At 37.3% G+C, this 19,709-nt stretch overlaps 1 protein-coding gene across 2 annotated transcripts in view; it reads right to left on the bottom strand.

Moving 5' to 3' along the window:
- LOC145681628 (uncharacterized) overlaps positions 1 to 19,709 on the bottom strand; it is a 127,639-nt gene that overhangs the window by 29,217 nt on the left and 78,713 nt on the right. For both annotated transcript variants that reach the window (XM_081753242.1, XM_081753241.1), the window contains exon 3: positions 3,137 to 3,227. In XM_081753242.1, the coding sequence (XP_081609368.1) occupies positions 3,137 to 3,227 (91 nt within the window). The remainder of the gene's footprint in view (positions 1 to 3,136; positions 3,228 to 19,709) is intronic.

Genomic DNA, 19,709 nt, shown 5'->3' on the forward strand with positions numbered 1-19,709 from the left:
CATACACTCACAAATTCAGACCTCTAGGTCAGTGGTTTCCTCTTCCTAAACATGTTTTTAATGTTGAAAAATGTTGCTACTGCAGACCCTGATTTCAGCCCTAGATCAAAGTTTTAGCTTTGCGCAAGTTAGAGACGTCCAGCAATTTTCAATTTGTTAGGAACAATGCATGCTGAAATATTCATAACATCGTAAACGCCTAAAACCTAAAAATGTCAAAATGAAACCAGCGATTGTGTCGCTATGGGATGTTGTAAAAAATAATTTATTGTGGTTTTGAAATACCCTGATATAGGATAAACATTCATGAAAAATTAGATATTTTGGAGATAGTCGAGCAGCACATGCTTGATCACTTAGAATGGATTTACTCATAGATGAAGTTTCGGCTTGAAATTTTTCATCAATTAACTTTGAAGGTGCAACGTAGGGGAGGGGAGGCGGAGATATATGTAAAAAAAACTAAAAAGTAAAGTGACTGTCTATATGTCTTCACTCTTGAACCAACTGAACGATCTCCATCAAATTTTTAACATGGATGAGGTTCGCGCCTGGAATAGTATTTATCTATTCACTTTGACGATGGAACTTAAGGGGGGGAGTTAGGAGGAAACATATTTAAAAATAAATAAAATTTAATAAATCTTGAACCACCGGACGGATCTCAATCAAATTTTCAACTTAGTTTAAATTAGAACATGAAATGATTTTTGTCGTATCACTTTGACCATGTAACTTAAAGGAGGGGAAAGACCCCATATTAGTGTCGAATCTATGATTTTTGAGAACACTAAGATGGACAGTGACACTTCTGATTCCATTTAAACATATGTATATTGAAAATCACCAATATCAAGGAGCGCTTTACTAATAGTAAAACGTGACAACTAACGAAACATATTACTATTTTTTAATTTATCACAACGAAGCGGGTAATTGATGCTAGTACGAGAATAAACAAGAGAGGGGCATACTAGTTACACACAACCTTGGAGATGTGCTACATTTATCTAGTACAAAACGTACAGTACGACAAATTTACCACTGTACGAAACATGTAACACAAGGACATGTAATATATAGAGTAACATGTAACACAAGAAATTGCTCATGAACGTAGGGTATAGACTGTCAACTGCAGAGTGCGGATACTGCATTATATAGGAACTCTACTGTATCAGGATGTCAGATATATGAATAATGTTGCCTTGACTTTGTACTGATTCATGTAAATACGTGTCAGAGGTGGACGTTCTATCACCGTATCGCTGGGGAGCACAATGGATAAATAAGGAAGCTAGTATTTAAAGATTAAGTAGTTTATTTGTAAAGATATACTAAATTAAGAAACATTATCTTAGAGTGTTCTTTGCTATAAAGGAAAAATCCCGTGTCTAGAAGACTAGTTGGTCTAGTAAGAAAACTGTGTATGATAAAAGACATATACTTTGATAAGTATTTGCTGTTTACATGATGCCTAAGATGAATAGCATATTCAAACTTGAGATAAGGATATTTTCCTGCTGTTAATTGCAGGAAACACTACGTTAGACGTAAATGACGATAGGATACGGAAGTCATAGATATTGTGGTTGCCAAAAGATGAACTTTGTGAAAAACGGGTGTTTCGTATGTTTTCCTGTCCAACTATGCTTTCTCGTTCCATATGATCTAGTTTTTCGAAACGATTCCTTTTCGTTCGGTACGTTCTCTTAGAATTTCTATATAATGCCGATACATGATGGGCGGTGTTCCACATATGGATGTGGAATACACACAAGGTATAATTCAGAGGGATTTAAGGAGAAGTCGTCTGATATCTGCAAACTTAGTTTTCTTCAGTAAGATTGTAGACACGTGTTTCCTCCGAGCATTCTGCAATCGAACAGCATAATCTCCCACTGGAAACAGAACCCCGGATTCCAGATCAGTAAAGTAACCACAATGCCAGGAAAGAGTTAAAATGCCCTCAAAGAAATATTTACTGTACTTCCCATGACCGTAAATGGAATTATATTGACTACAATAAACACAAATTACTTTTAAAGGCGCTGTATAAAATAAACAGTACTCATACAATATAGTGACATAAAGTTCATTTCTCCGAAATTTGAGATTATATTTAGGAAATAAAGGAGACACAGCAAAAACGTTATGTACTGCTTTGTCACTATTTAAACTGTCTCTCAGACTTCACAATTACCATTTTATTAGATCCATTTGTCATGTACGACGGTCGCTCCGAAAGTAATGCTTCCTACTTTTTTCATGGAAACTAATGGAAATACATAAATAAAAAAGAACAGCTAAACAGAGCAATATTTTAGCTATATACTGTAATTTCCCACACAGTTTCGTACTACAGAGTTCCCACCACTCGTTATTCAGTTTTGCCAACGATGAAATAAAGCCTGCATGCCGGTTTGTAAAACTCGGCATTCCATTGACTGCCTTTCGGGTTCCGGTTCGTAGTGATAACACAATGTCTCAACTCCAGTGACGATGCTATCCTCAAAATTGGCACGTTCAGGTTCGTTTTGCTCCAGCAGGTCCCGACAAATTTCCATTTCCTGGGTTCTATGTTCTTCTGAAATCATCCGCGGCACCCACCTCGTACAGACTTTGCGATAACCAAGAGTTTCGAGCATTTTCTCCAAGGCATTACAGCCAACATTCAGCTTTATCCACAATTCTCTTGTCGTTGCCCGATAATCAGCAAGGATGAGTTTATCAAAACACTCTTAATTACAAGGAATGTAAGCTGTGCAAGATCGAAAGGGCCTTTACTTCTCATAAACAACCTTTTCACCACCTTGCGAATGGCGTATCCATCGCCTCACGTCTATTGTATCGTTTCCATGAACCTTTATCAAGCGTGGATGAATTTCAGTCGATCCAATTCCTTCAGAAGTGAGGAATTCACTCAAATCGCTTTTTATACGCACGTTCATAACATGCCCCACTTTGGAACATTCATATGTTTGCGCCAATAACCACAGAACAACGTCTGCAAATAAAGGATTATTGTTCAAGGATTAGTACTACATCAACGGCAAATGGCATGGACGTACAGAGTTAACACAAAAAGTAGGGGGCATTAATTAGGAACAACCCTCGCATATGTAATGGTACTTACTTTTTGCATCTGTTCCATACTCACTCATGTATTTTTCAATTCGTTTTTCATACACCGAACCTATAACTGCCAATCCAAGTATCCCCCAAATCTACAAAGATTTTAAGAACAGATAAGTGTGTATATGCAGTCAATCCGACTGTGTTTGCATAAAGAAGTTTACAATAAATACATTTAAAAAATATTCTATCGTATACACGAAAATCTCACAGACGATATTTTATTCATATTTCCTTTAAATGCAAAGACAGGAATTTAAAATTAAACACGAAGAAGAATAAGAGTTAGTTTTCCAAAAGTGACCAGAGAGAGCTCTGGAACTCAAATGTAAATGATTACCACTTTGTGAAGTTGGGCCTCCAAATATTTTGGGCTACATGAGATTTTTATTGGGACACAGAGTACTTCCCTTTGGGCTGTTTGACCTAGCAACTTTTAGTGTTTGGTCTATCTGAAAACAAAGATACAGCATGGCAAAGTTTGAAGGCTAACTTTACGTTAACCCCCCAAGGGTTTCGGCCAGACGAGATTTTTATTGTGGTGAATAGTACTTCGTTTGGGATGATTGGGTCAGCATCTCTTAGCATTTTGGCTATTATAGTTTCCGAGATATGGGTTATTATATTTATTAAAACGTGATTTTTCTGCTCTTTTGTCGGAGCTAACTTCAGTAACATAACAAGCCTGACAAATACATTTATTGCAATTAGCAACACTCCATATTCAAAATCAGAGTAGAAAGTTTCAAGATTTGGACTATAATTGAAAGGAGTTAGACTTAAAAAGAATGATGGGCTAAAAACACGTTAGCCTTCCAAGTGTTTGGGCCAGACGAATATTTTATTGGGCTGGATAGTAGTTCGTTTCGACTGATTCTGTCAGCAACTTTTAGCCTTTGGGCTATTTATGTTTCCCATATATGGGCTATTCCAATTATTAGAAAATGACTTTTCTCCTTGTTTTGTTGGGGCTAAATTCATTAATGTAAGCGTTCTAATGAATGCGTTTATTGGAATAGCGGTACTTCGTTTCAAAACATCGCAAATCTTAAAACTTGCTACATTGCTAGTTGACACAGAGTTAGGGGTTCACAAAATTTGAGGGTCCAACTTCACGTTAGCCCATCGAGGTTTGAGGCTAGACGAGATTTTAATCAGACTGGATAGTACTTTGTTTGGGGTGATTGGGTAAGCAACTATTAGCGTTTGGGCTCTTATAGTTTCCGAGAAATGGGCTATTACATTTATTAAAAAGTTATTTCTCTGCGTTTTTTGTCCGGGCTAACTTCACTAAAATGAGAGGTATGACATATACGTTTGTGAAAATTGGTTATACATACTGTCGACTAGCAGCGTATTATGTTTCAAGATTTGCGCTATATTTAGAAATGAGTTAGACATTCAGAAAATTTGAGAGACCCACCTCCAAGTGTTTGGGACAGATGAGATTATTATTAGGATTGGATAGTACTTCGTTTGGGCTGGTTGGCTCGGCAACTTTTCGCGTTTGGGCTATTATAGTTAACGAGATATGGGCTATTACATTTATTAAAAAGTGCTTTTCTGCTTTGCTTGTTGGGGCTAACTTCACTAATATGATGGGTCTGACAAATATGTTTATTGGAATTAACAGTACCTTACGCCAACTAGTAGTGTAGAGTTTGAACATTTGTGCTTCCTTTGAATCAGAGTTATAACTTTATAATTCTTGGGGTAATTTAATTTAGCTCCTGATGTGTTTGGGCCGGACGAGATTTTTATTGGGCTGGACAATATGCCCTGTGGGCTAGTTGGGTCAGCAACTTTTAGCGTTTGGGCTATTGTGGTTTGTACTATTACATTTATTTCAAAGTGATGTTTCTGCTTTTGCCATTCCTAGGTTCAAAAATATGATAGGTGTAACAAATTCGTTTATTAGAATTAGTAGTATTTTGTGACGATTAACAGTGAAGCAGGTTTGAAAAGTTTTGCTGCATTTGAAAGACAGTTAGACCTTCACAAATATTGGTGAGCCAACTGCACGTTAGCCTCCCGAGTGTTTGGACCAGATTTGGATAGTGCTTCCTGTGGGCTGAATGACTAACAAATTTTAACGTTTCGGTTTCTATAGTTTTCGAGATAGGGCTTGGGTTTAACAAAAATATTTTCTGCTCCTATTAGCGTGGCTATCTTGCATAATATGATCCGTCTGGCAAATACGTGTATTGGTATTCGCAGTACTTTATGTCGACTAGAAGTATAGCAAATGTCAGGATGTGGGCTGTATTGGGAACGGAGTTAGGGTTATACACAATGTTTGATGGACGAACTTCAAGTTAGCCCACAAAGTGTTTGTACAAGACGATATTTTTATTGGGTTGAATAGTATTTCGTTTGGGCTGATTGAGACAGCAACTTTTAGCGTTTGGGCTATTACACTTTCTAAAATATGGGCTATTACATTTATGAAGAAGTGTTTGTTCCTTCTTTTGTCGGGGCTAACTCACTAATATGGCCAGTCGGGCAAACATGTTTATTGGAATCAGTAGTATATCGTGTCGACTAGAAGTGGAGCATGTTTGTTGATTCGGGCTGCATTTGAAACAGGTAGACTTTCGCATGCTTGGGAGGCCAATTTTACTTTAGCCCAGGAAACATTCGGACCAGATTAGATATTTTATTGGGATGTATAGAAGTTTGTTTGGGCTGATTGGCTAATCAATTTTCAGTATTTGAGCTACTATAATTCCCGAAATTATGGACTACTACATTTTTTAAACAATAGGAATCCGTCCTTCTTTTCTTTTGTTCATTAATTTAGCTGGTCTTTAGATATCTTTATTGGACCACGTGATTTTTTGTAGGTCAAAATAGTACTCCGTTTACAATTGATTGAGTTGCAACTTTTTATGTTTGGGATATTTTACTTCCGAATATATGAACTATTGCAATTTTTAGCCGTGATTTGATGTTTATTTTGCAATTTCGGCACTCGATGCTGTCTTTACTAACATCACGGTCTACTAGATATATTTACTAAGCTTAAAATGCTTTCCCTAGAATAATACGTTATTAAGTTTGAAGGTTTCATCTGCTTTTGAAATATCCATAGTATCAGTAACTTCTGGGCTAGACGAGATTTGTATTGGCTGAATAGTACTACATTTTAAGACAGTCTTTGTCTTTAGGAAATTGAATATGGAAAACCGTTTCTTAAGCATTTTTTTAGTGCTGAACAAATATCCGGATACCCAGATTACAGTATTTCATTATCCGAAATGCAGACATCAGTTTTTGACATCTCATTATCGGTAATCCGTTCTCGGTTCTTGACATTCTATTATCCGAAATCCGAATTTCAGTCATTGACATTTCATTATCGGAAATCCAGATTTCTGTCTTAGTTAAAATTCGAAATCCAGAATTTTCCATAATCCGGATTTTGGATGTCTGAACTATTTGACAGTGTTAATTTTTCTTAGTACTTATCAGCTTTAATCACATAAATTTATTTTACTGTAAAACAATTAGTATCTTAATAAACTGTATAAAGCATTAACTTCACAATTGCAATTGTTAATGGTAAAGTAACCAATGAATAAGATACTGGTAAAAATTACATATACTGCGTACATAATTGAATTGAGTTAAACCTTGAAGACCTATGTTCAAATAATGTTTAATGTTTAAATTTATCCATTATTCACTTGTTACGTAAACCATTTGCGGACACGTGGATAATATACCAGTGTTTGATGGAGAAAACTCCGGGCTTGATTCCCAGAGGGGTTTCAAGCATACAGTCTTCTAACTAGACTCCGTTATATTATTTTAATTGTTATTGTTGTTATTGTTTTTTTAAAACGGATTTACTCATCGAAATGACATACAGGAAAAGCAATAAGGAAGCAATCATTATTTTATCTCTTCAGTTCGGTTATATCAAAAGATTACGATGAGCACTTCTTCATTCTTATGAGGGAGTATTTGAATCCCTCTGCATGCCCTTGTTACGCGCATGGCTTAAACTAACAAAACGAAAGAAGTACAAAATTATGAGTTTGAAGTTTCAAGTTTGTCTTCAATTTTCGCATGTTTATAAAAGTATCAAGACCCTTGAAGACTGTTCATGCTTTTGCTGGCGTTTGGGCAGTTATGGTCTTGTCCTTCCACATTTAGTCTTGGGTTTGGTTTTGCATTAGCATCCTCAGTTCATGGACTTAAATAAACTGGGGCAAAAGAGGCAGTGCTCCGAGTCCAGCAAGGTCTGGATGTCTGCCGGTACCGTCGTCAATAAATGGAAACAGTAACTATATAACCTTCATTTTAAATGTTCTGGGTGACCACGCCCGACCTCTGTCAAATGTGATGTGAATATCTTAGAAATTAACAATGACGTAATTCTGGATCACAACCTCTGGAAAGTGTGTAACGTTTGGCAATATTGCATCTGTCTTCACCATTTTGGCGCTCCACCAATGTATAGTCCAAAAATATTTTAAGATAAGAAAATTTCACTTATTAGATTGAAGATATATTATTTCCAACAACAAAGGCCTTGAAGGTCTAACTCTCTTTGAAAGGCAGTCCAAATCTTCAAACTTGCTACGCTGTTGTCGACACAAAGTACTGAAAATTACAATAAACGTATTTGTCAGGCCAGTCATATTAGTGAAGTAAACACCGACAAAAGAAGCAGGAAAGTCATTTTTTAATAAATGTAATATCGAGGCCAACAGATGTAGATCCATTCAGCCCACAGAAAGTACTACTCAACTTAATAAAAATCTCATCTTTCCCAAACACTTGTGGTCAAACGTGAAGTTGCCCCCATCCCAGAATTTATGAAGCTCTAATTTTGTTTCAAATACAACCCAAATCCTACAACTTGCTAAGCTTCTAGTCGATATGGGCCACTGCAAATCTGAGTAAACGATGGTATTAGTCAAGTTAGTCCCGACAAAAGAAGCAGGAAAATCACGTTTTAATAAATGTAATCGCCCATATGTCGGAAAATACAATAACACCAACACTAAAAAATTGCTGATCAAATCAGCAGAAACAATCTCGTCTAACCGAAACACTTGGTGGCCTAACGTAAAGTCGGCACCTTAGATTTTCTGAACTCTTAACACTGTTTCAAATACAGCTCAAATCTTGAAACTCGCTACATTGCTATTTAACACAAGGTACAGTCTACGCCAGTAAACATATTTATAACATCGGTCATATTAGTGAAGTTATCACTATTAGAGTTAGTGAAGATAAAATGACATCATATTAGTTCAGCGAAAGAAGCAGGAAAATCACTCTTTAATAAATGTAATAGCCCATATTTCGGGAACTATAATAGCCCAAGCACTAAAATTGCTGGCCGAATCAGCCCAAACGATGTGCTATTCAGCACAATAAAAATCTTTTTTGGCCCAAGTACTTGAGTGGTTGTAGTTTTATTTCCCGACTAGCCAAAACACTAAACGTTATTTGCCCAAAGAGCTCAAGGGAAGTATTCCCTGGCCAAAGGAAGATCTCATGTGGCCCATATGTTTAGGGGACCAACTTCACACAGACCTTTGTACGATACACAATAACTTCACAGGAAGTTACTAAAAGTTCAAAAGATCTGGAATATTTCCAAGAGTACATTTTTCCAATATTTGTTAACGGAATGAGCTGTCCTATAAATGTAAGTATCGTACGAAAATATTATAAGTAAGTAAGAGTTTTCCTGGTAAAGTAGATAATTCTACGAATGACGGTTAGATTGTTCGTAGTGGACTGAAGCCACTGGAGATCATAAATATTCTGCGCTCATTTTCGATGTGGTGAACAAAGTTGAGAAAACGATTTCCAGTTGACAAATTACACGTATTTACTTCGCCGAGACACTTGGTCCATTTAATTATTGCAATAACAATAATATTATTAGTAAAAGAATTAAATACTAATAGTAATAATAGTGAAGTGAGTATAATAATAAGAGTTTAAAATGGTGCATTCTTTTAAGTTTTGTCGTACAAAGAAAGCGGCGGACATACTAATAATACACTATTGGAAATCCCAATATGAATTTTAATAAGTATTGTTATTAATTGTACACGTGACTTGTCCGTACGAGCTGCTCAAACTGAAGATGTCACAGCTGTATCCCCATTGTGGTTATGTAGTACAGAAGTCCAATAAAGAAAGATTTGATTTTGACCTACGCATGTCTTAAGTGTGGAGGAAGGGTTCGAAGAGAGGAAGGTGGTTCAAATATTACGCAAAAATAGATTATCTCACGAAGTAGGGTCATATATTGTTCACCGTATCTTTCAGCTGCGAGTACCTAGAAGTCAACATGGAAACAGAAACAAACAATTGCAACGCGAAATTGAAACACTTATCATCTCCAGTGGTGGCATGGTGGACACAAGAACATGTAAAAATAATCGAAAATTTAAAACATTCATGTAAGATCCATAATTTGCATGTTATTGAGATGAATTGCGATGCTGCTTTTGGCTTGGAACCAAATTTACCTCCTACCAGTGTAAATATGAAGGGGATGGAAAATAAAAATGCTCAAAAGAACCAATATTATTGAAGACCCATAGTTTCCCTGGTCATCGAGATGAACAATAAGATTTCCAATATTATTAAATTCCCAGGCGATAATCTTCGTTAGCGCCAAGTTTATTCATTTCCACCTGGGTGGAATTGCGTTCTTACTATTTCGATTAAAACAAATACCTACTCTAATCATAAAACAAACGTCAAATATGTCTCTGAAATATAAACTTATTCTTTCCTCGTAAGGCGAGGCTCTTCACCTAGTACATGAATAATATAGGACATATTTAATTATATTATATTTAATTAAAATTGATATATAAATGTTTTGAATGTTATATGCAAAGTATTAATTTATGCTTCATTTAGTAGGAACTGGCGCATTCAAGATATATTATCAAGTATTTGGGTGTACCGTCTTAGGAATATTTTATTAAATTGCATTTAAATTTAGTGGGGTGGCAGAGAGTGAATAAAATTGAGCACAACGAGGAATTTTCTCAAAATGGTTTAACTAATGTACTAACAATTTACCTCATGAAAGTTTCAAAATCTGCTCATATGTGGTACAAAGCTGTTTATCTCGATATAATCAAACAATGGTTTCGTAATGTTCGCGATGTACGCTTCAGTGTTGAACCGGATTTTAACGAGGTTGATTGAAATCAAGTTTTTTTATATGTTGTAAACATTGTGAAAAATGCTTATGGTTTGGATAATATGTTGTACTTGTAGTCATTATCCGTTAAGAACTAAATGTGTATTTTTTTAAATGAAGTACGACGTTCTTCCTTACCTTTAAGTAACATTTTATTTTATTCATTGTTTATAGTTTTATATGTAGTATATTCATATAAGCAAAATAGTTTGAGATATATATTCCTAATTAAATGCAACAACTATTTTCTCTCAAAATTTCCATTAAAATTATTTCAATTAAAAAGGGAAAACTAAAATGTTGTTACTGTCTACTAAAACTGTAAAACGACAGTCAAAAGACAGAGTATGAGATTTATAGTAACGAATCAAATATCTCAACAGAGCTCTACATATCCTTACCTAGTCCTTCGCTTTGATCTTTAATAAGAATATTAAATACTTCTCGGATCATATATTGAACCACGCGCTGCATTTAACCCATGCTCTGTTTACAGGAATATACTTTATCTTAAGCATGATCTGTTCACGTCTCATATAGCCTCGCTGGTAGAACTAAAGGATACACTTCAATAATATAATCTAAACTTTCCGAAACGTACCTTCAAATCCGAATAAAATATGGCACGTTAGAAAAACTCCAAGTAGAATCTGGATTAAGTTTCAAAACTGCATGTTCTTCACGTTTCGTTTAAATTACATATTGCTCTTCATCTCAAGCTAAACAATTGTATGAGTTTCTTCATAAACACATTAGCCCAGGAGGCGAGAGATAATCGTACTTGAGGTGCGGAGATACTCGACTTCGATTCTCGGTGTAAACTCATATGATTCAGATCCCACATCACTCAAAACAACGTTTACGACATATTTCACATAGCGTTGGTACTCAAAAATGAACGATAAACTTCAAATAAACTAAGCAGAATATTATAATGACTGATTATTTGTGAAGCAAGTAAATTTAGAACTAAATTAGAAGCTTAAGCCTCACTTCTCCGAAGGAAACTTGATTAACTCGTTAAGTCTGTATACGTTCCGTTCATTCAGAATTTAAAGACAATCATACTTGAAATGAAGTAAAATATACTGTACGTTCGGAAAGAACCTTCGGAAATTGAACCACTCTACGTTGATTACAATATAATGTGATTTAATGCCGGAAACAAATACAATCTATATATATAAAAGAGAACGTACAATATTTTGTCCGCTCATCACGCTAATACGGCTGAACCAATTTCTTTCATTTTTGGGGGGTTATTAGGATTTGGACCCTAGATGGTTTTTATCATATCACTTTAATTTTTAATTACCAGTGTCTTGAGATAATTGACCATTCAAGTGTCCATAACGTACAAATCCTTTGTTATTAGTTCATCATAGGTAAAAATAAACGTATTTATATGCAACCCGCATGACCGTGTCACTCGGCGGGTTAACATAAATGACAGGCGATATACAGCGGAAAATAGCTTGAATCTTCTGTTTAAAATTTTTTAATTGATTTGCTTATTTTTACAGACACTTTTACAATATGCCAGCACCGGGATGACCGCAGCGAAGCGGGGCGGGTTAACATAAATGACAGGCGATATAATGTTAAGATTTACTGCAATCTTCTATGGTTTTTATCATATCACTTGAAAGCGAAAAAGTAAAAATTATCTAAGTAACAAAGTTTATTGCGTTCCGGGGTGACCGCAGCGAAGCGGGGTGAACGCTGCTAGTACGAATATATTGTTTAAAGTAGAAAATGATTTATGATTTGGATTTCGTCCAAACTTTAATACCACCTCTGGGAATTGAATCTACGCACAAATGCAAGAAAACCACGAGTATCATCCATTTAGCTACGAACCGGGTCGCTGGCGACGATGGTTTTCAATCAAGAATAAGGAGGAAAATATCAACAGTATGTAGCATAATGCTATATATACATTCATAAAGTCACATAATTTATTTTTAGACTATCCAGACAAGATTTAAACCGAGATCACTATTTACCGATACTGTATACCGTCCCGTCTCATTTAGGTACTATCCTTACTTTGTTGATTGTTCTCTCGTAACTGGTTACGTATCCACCTACATAAGACGTTCTATGTTTAAATGTTTAAGAACTTACTCTACCACCACATGGCGCATTATTCTATTATTACAAGAGTCCTCTCGATATGTCAGTTATTTTCTTGCAACACAGTATGAAAAATATACCAGTTAAAAACGTTGATGACGCATAATCCTGTACAAATAAAAACAGTAGTGTCGGAGTCCATTGTGCTAATATGCTTTGGTTCACACTTGAAGGAGTACATATTTTCCTTAGCAAAATAGTCTGACAACAATGCTCTCGGTCCAGGTTAAGAACATTCAGACTACAAAATAGGCGACCTATGGTCTGTAGCTATTTTCGTATTTTCCAACAAGAATTATGCAGTCTGTATTTATCCCTCTCTGCCCCAGGCTACTCTTTCGAAAATATTATTGGTTGCTTTTCATTGCATTTGATTTGTCATATCATCTGAGAACCACCATCACCAAATGATTATGAAGTATGTTAGCACAATAAACTACTTTTATTTAACCAATAATACAGAATTACAAAACTGTTTCCGTTTTGCATAATAAAATATTTGGATTTTTCGACCTTCGTATTCTGCTAATTTTCGTCCGCGTTGATAATTTCGATTTGGTTTGACATGGATTTTCTTCCTTTCTTATTTACATAAGAAGAATAGAGAAATTTACCGAAATTAGTTACTCAAGATAATAATTAACCATATTGTATTTTTTTCTTTTCGCTGTATCAGGGAAGTATATCGGCAGACCGAAGATCGACCCTCAAAAGATTCGCTGCTTTTATGAGGAAAATACTATTCTTTGGTCGGGAATAAACGTCTAACGTTTAGCTTTGGAAATGGGAAACTCATCTTGAATATATTCGATAGCTCATGTACGAACTTTACAACAAATTATTGTTATGTCTCATACAGTCTTGGTACTGAAAATAAACGTTGTTGACTAAATACAGAACTTGACATTATAAAAGTTTTTACATTTACATTTAAAAGATTGACAAGCAGAGGCGACCTTTGGGGGTGGCGACTGGGGCATCGGTCCCAGGCCCCGCGATAAGATATTCTCTTGTCGCAGTCAGTTCAAATATGCGGGGCCTCTGCAACATTCTAATGTACCGTAGGTTAGAGTTAAGTGAATACTTTGGCCAATAATACGGTGCGGTGGATTTCTTCGGAAACCAGTTTTCATAAACAGAACTTCTTACTCAATATTTTACTTTTAGAAGCCTTAAATTCCCGAAATCTGCACCATTAATATGAAAGCGTTTAGCATTATATTTTTGGTTTTAAAGTACCGTAATAATTACGCCCTTAGTTTCGGATTAACAATCGGTCAACAAAGAAGGCGACTCTAATACCACGCACGTGACTCTAAATGGTTGTATCTCAACTTTTCTTTGTTGTCTAAATAGAGTAGAAGTCATGTTTGTTGCTTTTTGGTCAGAAGAGTGGTCCTGTTGCTACGGACACCTCTGAGTCATCGCTTCCATGAAATAGCTCCTATTGCACGCCTTGTGTAGCACCCCAGTTTGGCTTTGGAATTCGGACCACGCAGTCGTAGTGAGATGTGGATACGTAATATTATGATTATTGCGTGAGTGTCTTCCGATTATTCGTTTATTGGGCAAAGAATAAGTGACCATCATGAGTGGCAGAGACAGAGACAAATTCCGTAAATACGAAAGTTGTGCTGCGAAAGCCAAGAAACGGAAATATAAAGAAGATTTCATTCAGAAGCAAAAGGGATCTTTGGACAAGTTTGTTGTAGAGGTAAAATCAGCGGATCAACAGCAAAAACTTGAGAACACGGATGATGATTTGTCTGTGACTGTGAGCAACCGGTGTGATACGACAGACCAGGTTGTGATACCATGTTTTGCGTCCGACGAAGAAAATAAACTAGCCAGCAACAAAACTCTTTCTACGCCCTGTTGTCCCAGAAGCAATAATGAAAACTTGGTGCAATTCTCTGGGGACAACGTTGTTGCAACAGACCCAGAAAGTGACCTCTCCTGTGAAAGCGCGACTATTCCTCTGCATACTTCTGACACTCTTGAAACGACGAGCACATTGTTCGAGGACATATACGATCCAGGTAATTGGAAACATTAACAGTGGTGTGCGTGACATGTTAGTGGAGAAGGGTCCTATCAGGCTAAGTGACTGTGAATACACAAAGGACGAAGGTAACAGAAATTTTTTGAACAATTTCTTTACACGGAGGATGCCGAACGGAGAAACAGTAGATAGGCGATGGCTAAGTTATTCGAAGATCAGAGACACAGTATTTTGCTTTCCTTGTAAGTTGTTTGGCACGAAAGCTACTAGAGGCCAGTTAGCAAACGAAGGCTGCTGCGACTGGAAGCATCTTGGCGATAAACTTCAGCACCACGAAGTCTCTGTAAATCACGTTAAGTGCATGATAGCGTGGTTGGAATCATCTCGGAGAATGTCCAATGGTAGCGTAATAGATAACATGATGCTAGAACGAATTAGAAAAGAAAAGCTGCATTGGCGCGCAGTGTTAACAAGAATTCTAGCGATTGTACAGTACCTTGCCGAAAACAACAGCGCATTTCGTGGGAGAACGGAGAAACTTTATGCGCCGAACAATGGTCAGTTTTTAGGCTTGTTCTTGCGTGGTTGGATAGAATTTGCCCAGCATCTCAACTATCTCCGCCGAATAAAGAATGACGAGGCTCACGACCATTACCTCGGGCATAGGATCCAAAACGAGCTTATCGACCTAATGGCGTCAGAAGTAAAGGGGAAAATTATTGAAAAAGTGAAACTTGCGAAATATTTTGCCATCATCCTTGACTGATCACCTGATGTTGGTCACAAAGAGCAAATGTCTCTAATATTTCGTTTTTGGACGTATCAGATCCGGAAGTAAAGCTCGTGGAGCACTTCATCGAATTTCTGGATGTGGGCAACGCAACAGGAAAGGGGTTGTCTGAAACTCTTCTTGTCGCACTGGCGAACCTCGGTCTGGACATCGCCGATTGTTGTGGCCAGGGGTACGACAATGGTGCGAACATGAAGGGAAAACACCAAGGAGTTCAAGCGCACATTCTTCGCATGAACAGTCGAGCATTTTACACTCCGTGTGACTGCCATAATTTGAACCTTGTTTTAGAAGACATGGCTAAATGCAACTCCCAAGCAGTGACGTTTTTTGGTGTCACACAGAGAATACATAAATGCTTTGCTGCCTCGGCTGAAAGGTGGAAACTTTGGAAGAAACCGTAGCTTTCATGACTACAAAATCACTTTCAGAAACGCGGTGGGAGGCCGCCTGGAAAGTGTGAAAGCGCTGCGTTATCAGACAAAAGAAGTCAGGGAGGCACTGTTGACGGTCGCAGATACCGCCAATGATCCGCTAGTAAAAAGTGAAGCCGAATGTCTTGCAAATTATTAGCTCGAAAGCTTCTAGTTTATTCTGAGCTTAAACATATGGTATGACATTTTATTTGCTGTGAATGCTGTCAGCAAAACTTTGCAATAGCTGACATGCAGCTCGATGTGGCAATACAGCAAATCAAAGGCTTGTTACTTTCTTGAGAAAGTACCGGGAAACCGGATTCTCCGATGCTATGATCACAGCAAAGGAAATTGCGTCCGAAATGAACGTAGCTCAGAAATTCAAGGAACGAAGAGTGAGATGCAAGAAAAAACAATTTGATTATGAGGGTAACGACGAAGAAACATCTTCGCCGGAGGAGTCCTTCAGAACAGGATATTTCTTATAGATAGTGGATCAAGCACTTACCTCAATGGAAAAAAGATTCGAACAACTGGAAGAGTACTCAATTTGGATTTCTATACAACTTGAAGGATTTGCGGTCATTGAACGACGATTATTTGTTATAGTGCTGCATGGATTTGGACAACATGTTACGCGCAGAAGATTCACGTGATTTGGACGGAATTGACTTGTGCGCAGAATTGAAGATTTTTCGAGAAGTGCTTCCTGATAACATCAATGCCGCCCAGGAGTGTCTTCAGTACGTTTGGCCCATGCGCGATTCATTTCCCAACATCGTTATTGCATATAGAATTATGTTGACAATTCCTGTGACAGTTTCCAGCGCGGAAAGAAGCTTTTCGAAGTTGAAACTTATCAAAAACTATCTACGATCAACAATGTCGCAAAGCAGATTGTGCTGTTTAGCTATTTTGTCCAACGAAAAAGAAGTTGCCTCATCAATGGACTACGAGGACCTTATCAACGATTTTGCACAGCGAAAAGCCAGAAAAGTGGACTTCCGTCTGTGACCGTCAAAGCAGCTGCTTCGTAAGTCAGTGATATTTTTATTATGTGTTCTAGTTTGTTGATCGTGCATGCATGTAAAATGTTTCGGAATCATTAAAGTCGTAGGTTATATCCACTCCCATAAGAACCCCTTACCCCCTCAAAAATTTCACCTGTTTCCTGGCTTCGGGGGGTTTCGCCGCCTGTGGCCCAGCATACTACTAAGGCCGCCTCTGCTGACAAGTTACTTAGTTTGCGTCAGCAATATTGCAACAAGAAAGAGTAAACATGTATACAATGTCTATAGAATAAATACAAAACAGTTTCATAGCAATAAAGCTGATTCATCCATTTCCATGTGTAGACAAACATCGATGCGCGCTCGCTACAAATATCTTAAAACATTTCGAATTTTGTTCCTGTTGAATGAAGAACTGATTATCAGAGAGGGTGTGTGTAGAAGGATTTTCCTACTTTGAAAGCATATAAAATGTATTGAAACAAATTGAATATTCGATATAAGTGTCAATTTTTAGCAAACTGCATCACGTTTGATTCGCCTAGTACCATAGTGTAAAATTTCGTGGGTAGAGCAATAAAATGTACACGGGATTTGGACTTTCCCTTCACCTTTTTATTACAAAAAGTCTTTCTATGTACACAAATTATAATAAGTATTCCTATAATATTTAGGTAAGATTTGATAGGAACCCGGTGACCAAGCGTCGTTAGAGGGGTGCAGATTAGGTATCTCTCTTTCGGTGACCGTGCGTCGTGAGAAAAAGGAAAGGAACCCGGTAATCAAACGTCGTGGGTATAAAGATGGGTACCTCTCGGTGACCAAGCGTCGTCAGAGGGGTTTTAGGTGTTTAGATCAATCCGGGAAGATTGAAGTTGGTCTAGGTGTGCAGGTCCTTTTTATCCTGAATTGTCGGCTTCCTTCGTTGATTCTCGTCCTTCCGACTGTTGGCGATGGTGATCGACCCCTTTTCGGGACCGCAATCTGTTTGTTTTTATTTATTACTAACACATGTAGTTCACACGTGGTTATTGCATGACGTGTAGACATGCGGAACCTTACACCCCCGGGGCGTAGAAAAAAAGTAAGCCACTGGATTATTTTTTGTTTGTGCCAACATATGGAATATGCATACTGGCCACAGTATACACTGGAAATCACTATAACACTGAAACACAAAGTAAAGGTAAAAAGCACTGGTCACTGATATCACTGTTTGAGATAATAAAGTTTAAAATGAAAGCTGAAGTTGGAGCACTGACAGTTTGTCCTCTTAATCTAAGTAGGATCCGTATATAACGTCATCTCCCTCAAGGGAGAGGCTGTCGAAGCTCTGGTGAGTACAGTTGATAGTTATAACTACGTCACTGACGGTAATGTCCGTAGTATATTTTATGAAGTTCGCACGTCATATGGTGCTATTATATAAAATTTTCTAATCTTGGTCTAGATCTGGCTAGTACTAGTTAATAGATGACAGAACACACTTATAGAACGGTTAAAGTCAGTACTTTGATAAATGTAGTCAGGCCGGAAAAAGTTTGCCAATCAAAAGTCCTGATTTTTTGTATATGTAGGTCAATATGTTAGTGACAGTTATATGGTACGCAGCAGGGAGCGAAGAGAAAAATGTTGTAGCTGGCCTTATAAAGTTCGTTCGCTCGAAGTCGAAAGAAAATGCTGGCGTGCAATTTTGTTCGCTGAAGGAAATTATATGTGTGGATGCTTGTTTAAAATGGCAGAATGCAGGTTGGTTAGGAATTATAAGAGTGAAAAAAATACAAGGGATCGCTTGCGATTTGAATACTAAGGTAGGTGCTAGAGTTGGTCACTTCAAATAGTAAGCTGTATCATAAGATGTATCTTGGTTTCTTCTATTCCATGTTTTATTTCCTCTCCTTTCTTTCTTTCTTCTTTGGCGCTGAAACATGAAGAGTGCGCTTCGCATGTCGCTCGTTTATATCTGCTGAGATTTTTTTGACTTTTTCTTTCTATTCGGTTCGTCATCTTATCCGCTGCGTTCTTCATTTTCCTCGTGTGGTATGTGTTCCTCGCCATCATGGTAAAATTTGATTCTATCGATGGAGATATTCTGTTCTCTATCCCTGAAATTATGGAGAATGCGAACTCGGTAGAGATTATTGTTTAGTTTAGAGATTATTTTTAGCCGGTCCGCAGTATCTATCGGTCCATTGTGACGACTCTCCAATTTTATTGTTTATGTCTCTTATCAAAATACTTCTTTTGTTGTTAGTGAGCCTTCAGTAAGTTATGCCGTGTCTTTTCCCGAAGTTTTACGAGTTGGTCTCGTTCAAGCTGTAGCTGAAGGGTAATCTGTAGTTTGCAATCGCCTATTTTCTCCCAAAATTGTAAGAATAAGTGCCCTTGAACATGAGACAGCACCCAGCGATCCCAGCATGAGAGTGCACCTGCACATTTTGACAGGAATATGCAAACCTACCTAAATGAAATATTCCCATATTGTTTGGTTGGGAGAAGCACCTGAGTTTTGACCACCTCGTTCACCCTACCTTACGCCCATTGATTTCTCTTTCTGAGGATATGAAACGTCTTTTGTATGCAACACCAGCCACGACCGTGGAAGAACTTGTTGCTCGAGCTCCAGTTATTATAACTGCGGCAGTTATCTCCGAAATTTCAGGCGTCTTTGATAGCACGCGGAAAATTTTGCTTTGCCGATGTCATCTTTGCAATGCGGTCAACGGTCGACAATATCAGACTGTGAACTGTTATTCTTCACAGCTATCTCGTAAACACATATTAGATTACACAAATACTGTACAAAGTACTTCTGAGTATTTCAGAGTTATCCTACTTTGTATGAAACAGAATAAATCGGTAATTTAAAACTGTATTTCTTTGTATCATTGTGCAACACGCGCAACAGCTTGTGTTTTGTCGAGTTTCACTGCTTCTGTGCTCGGAATTATCTCCACGGAATTAGGTATTACGAGGAGGAAATCACTTAATGCAGTTTATTTCGTCCAAATTGTATTCACATAATGTGTGG

This window comes from Thermobia domestica, chromosome 3, assembly GCF_964235325.1.
Source record: "Thermobia domestica chromosome 3, izTheDome1.hap1.1, whole genome shotgun sequence".
NCBI classification, from domain to species: Eukaryota; Metazoa; Arthropoda; class Insecta; order Zygentoma; family Lepismatidae; genus Thermobia; species Thermobia domestica.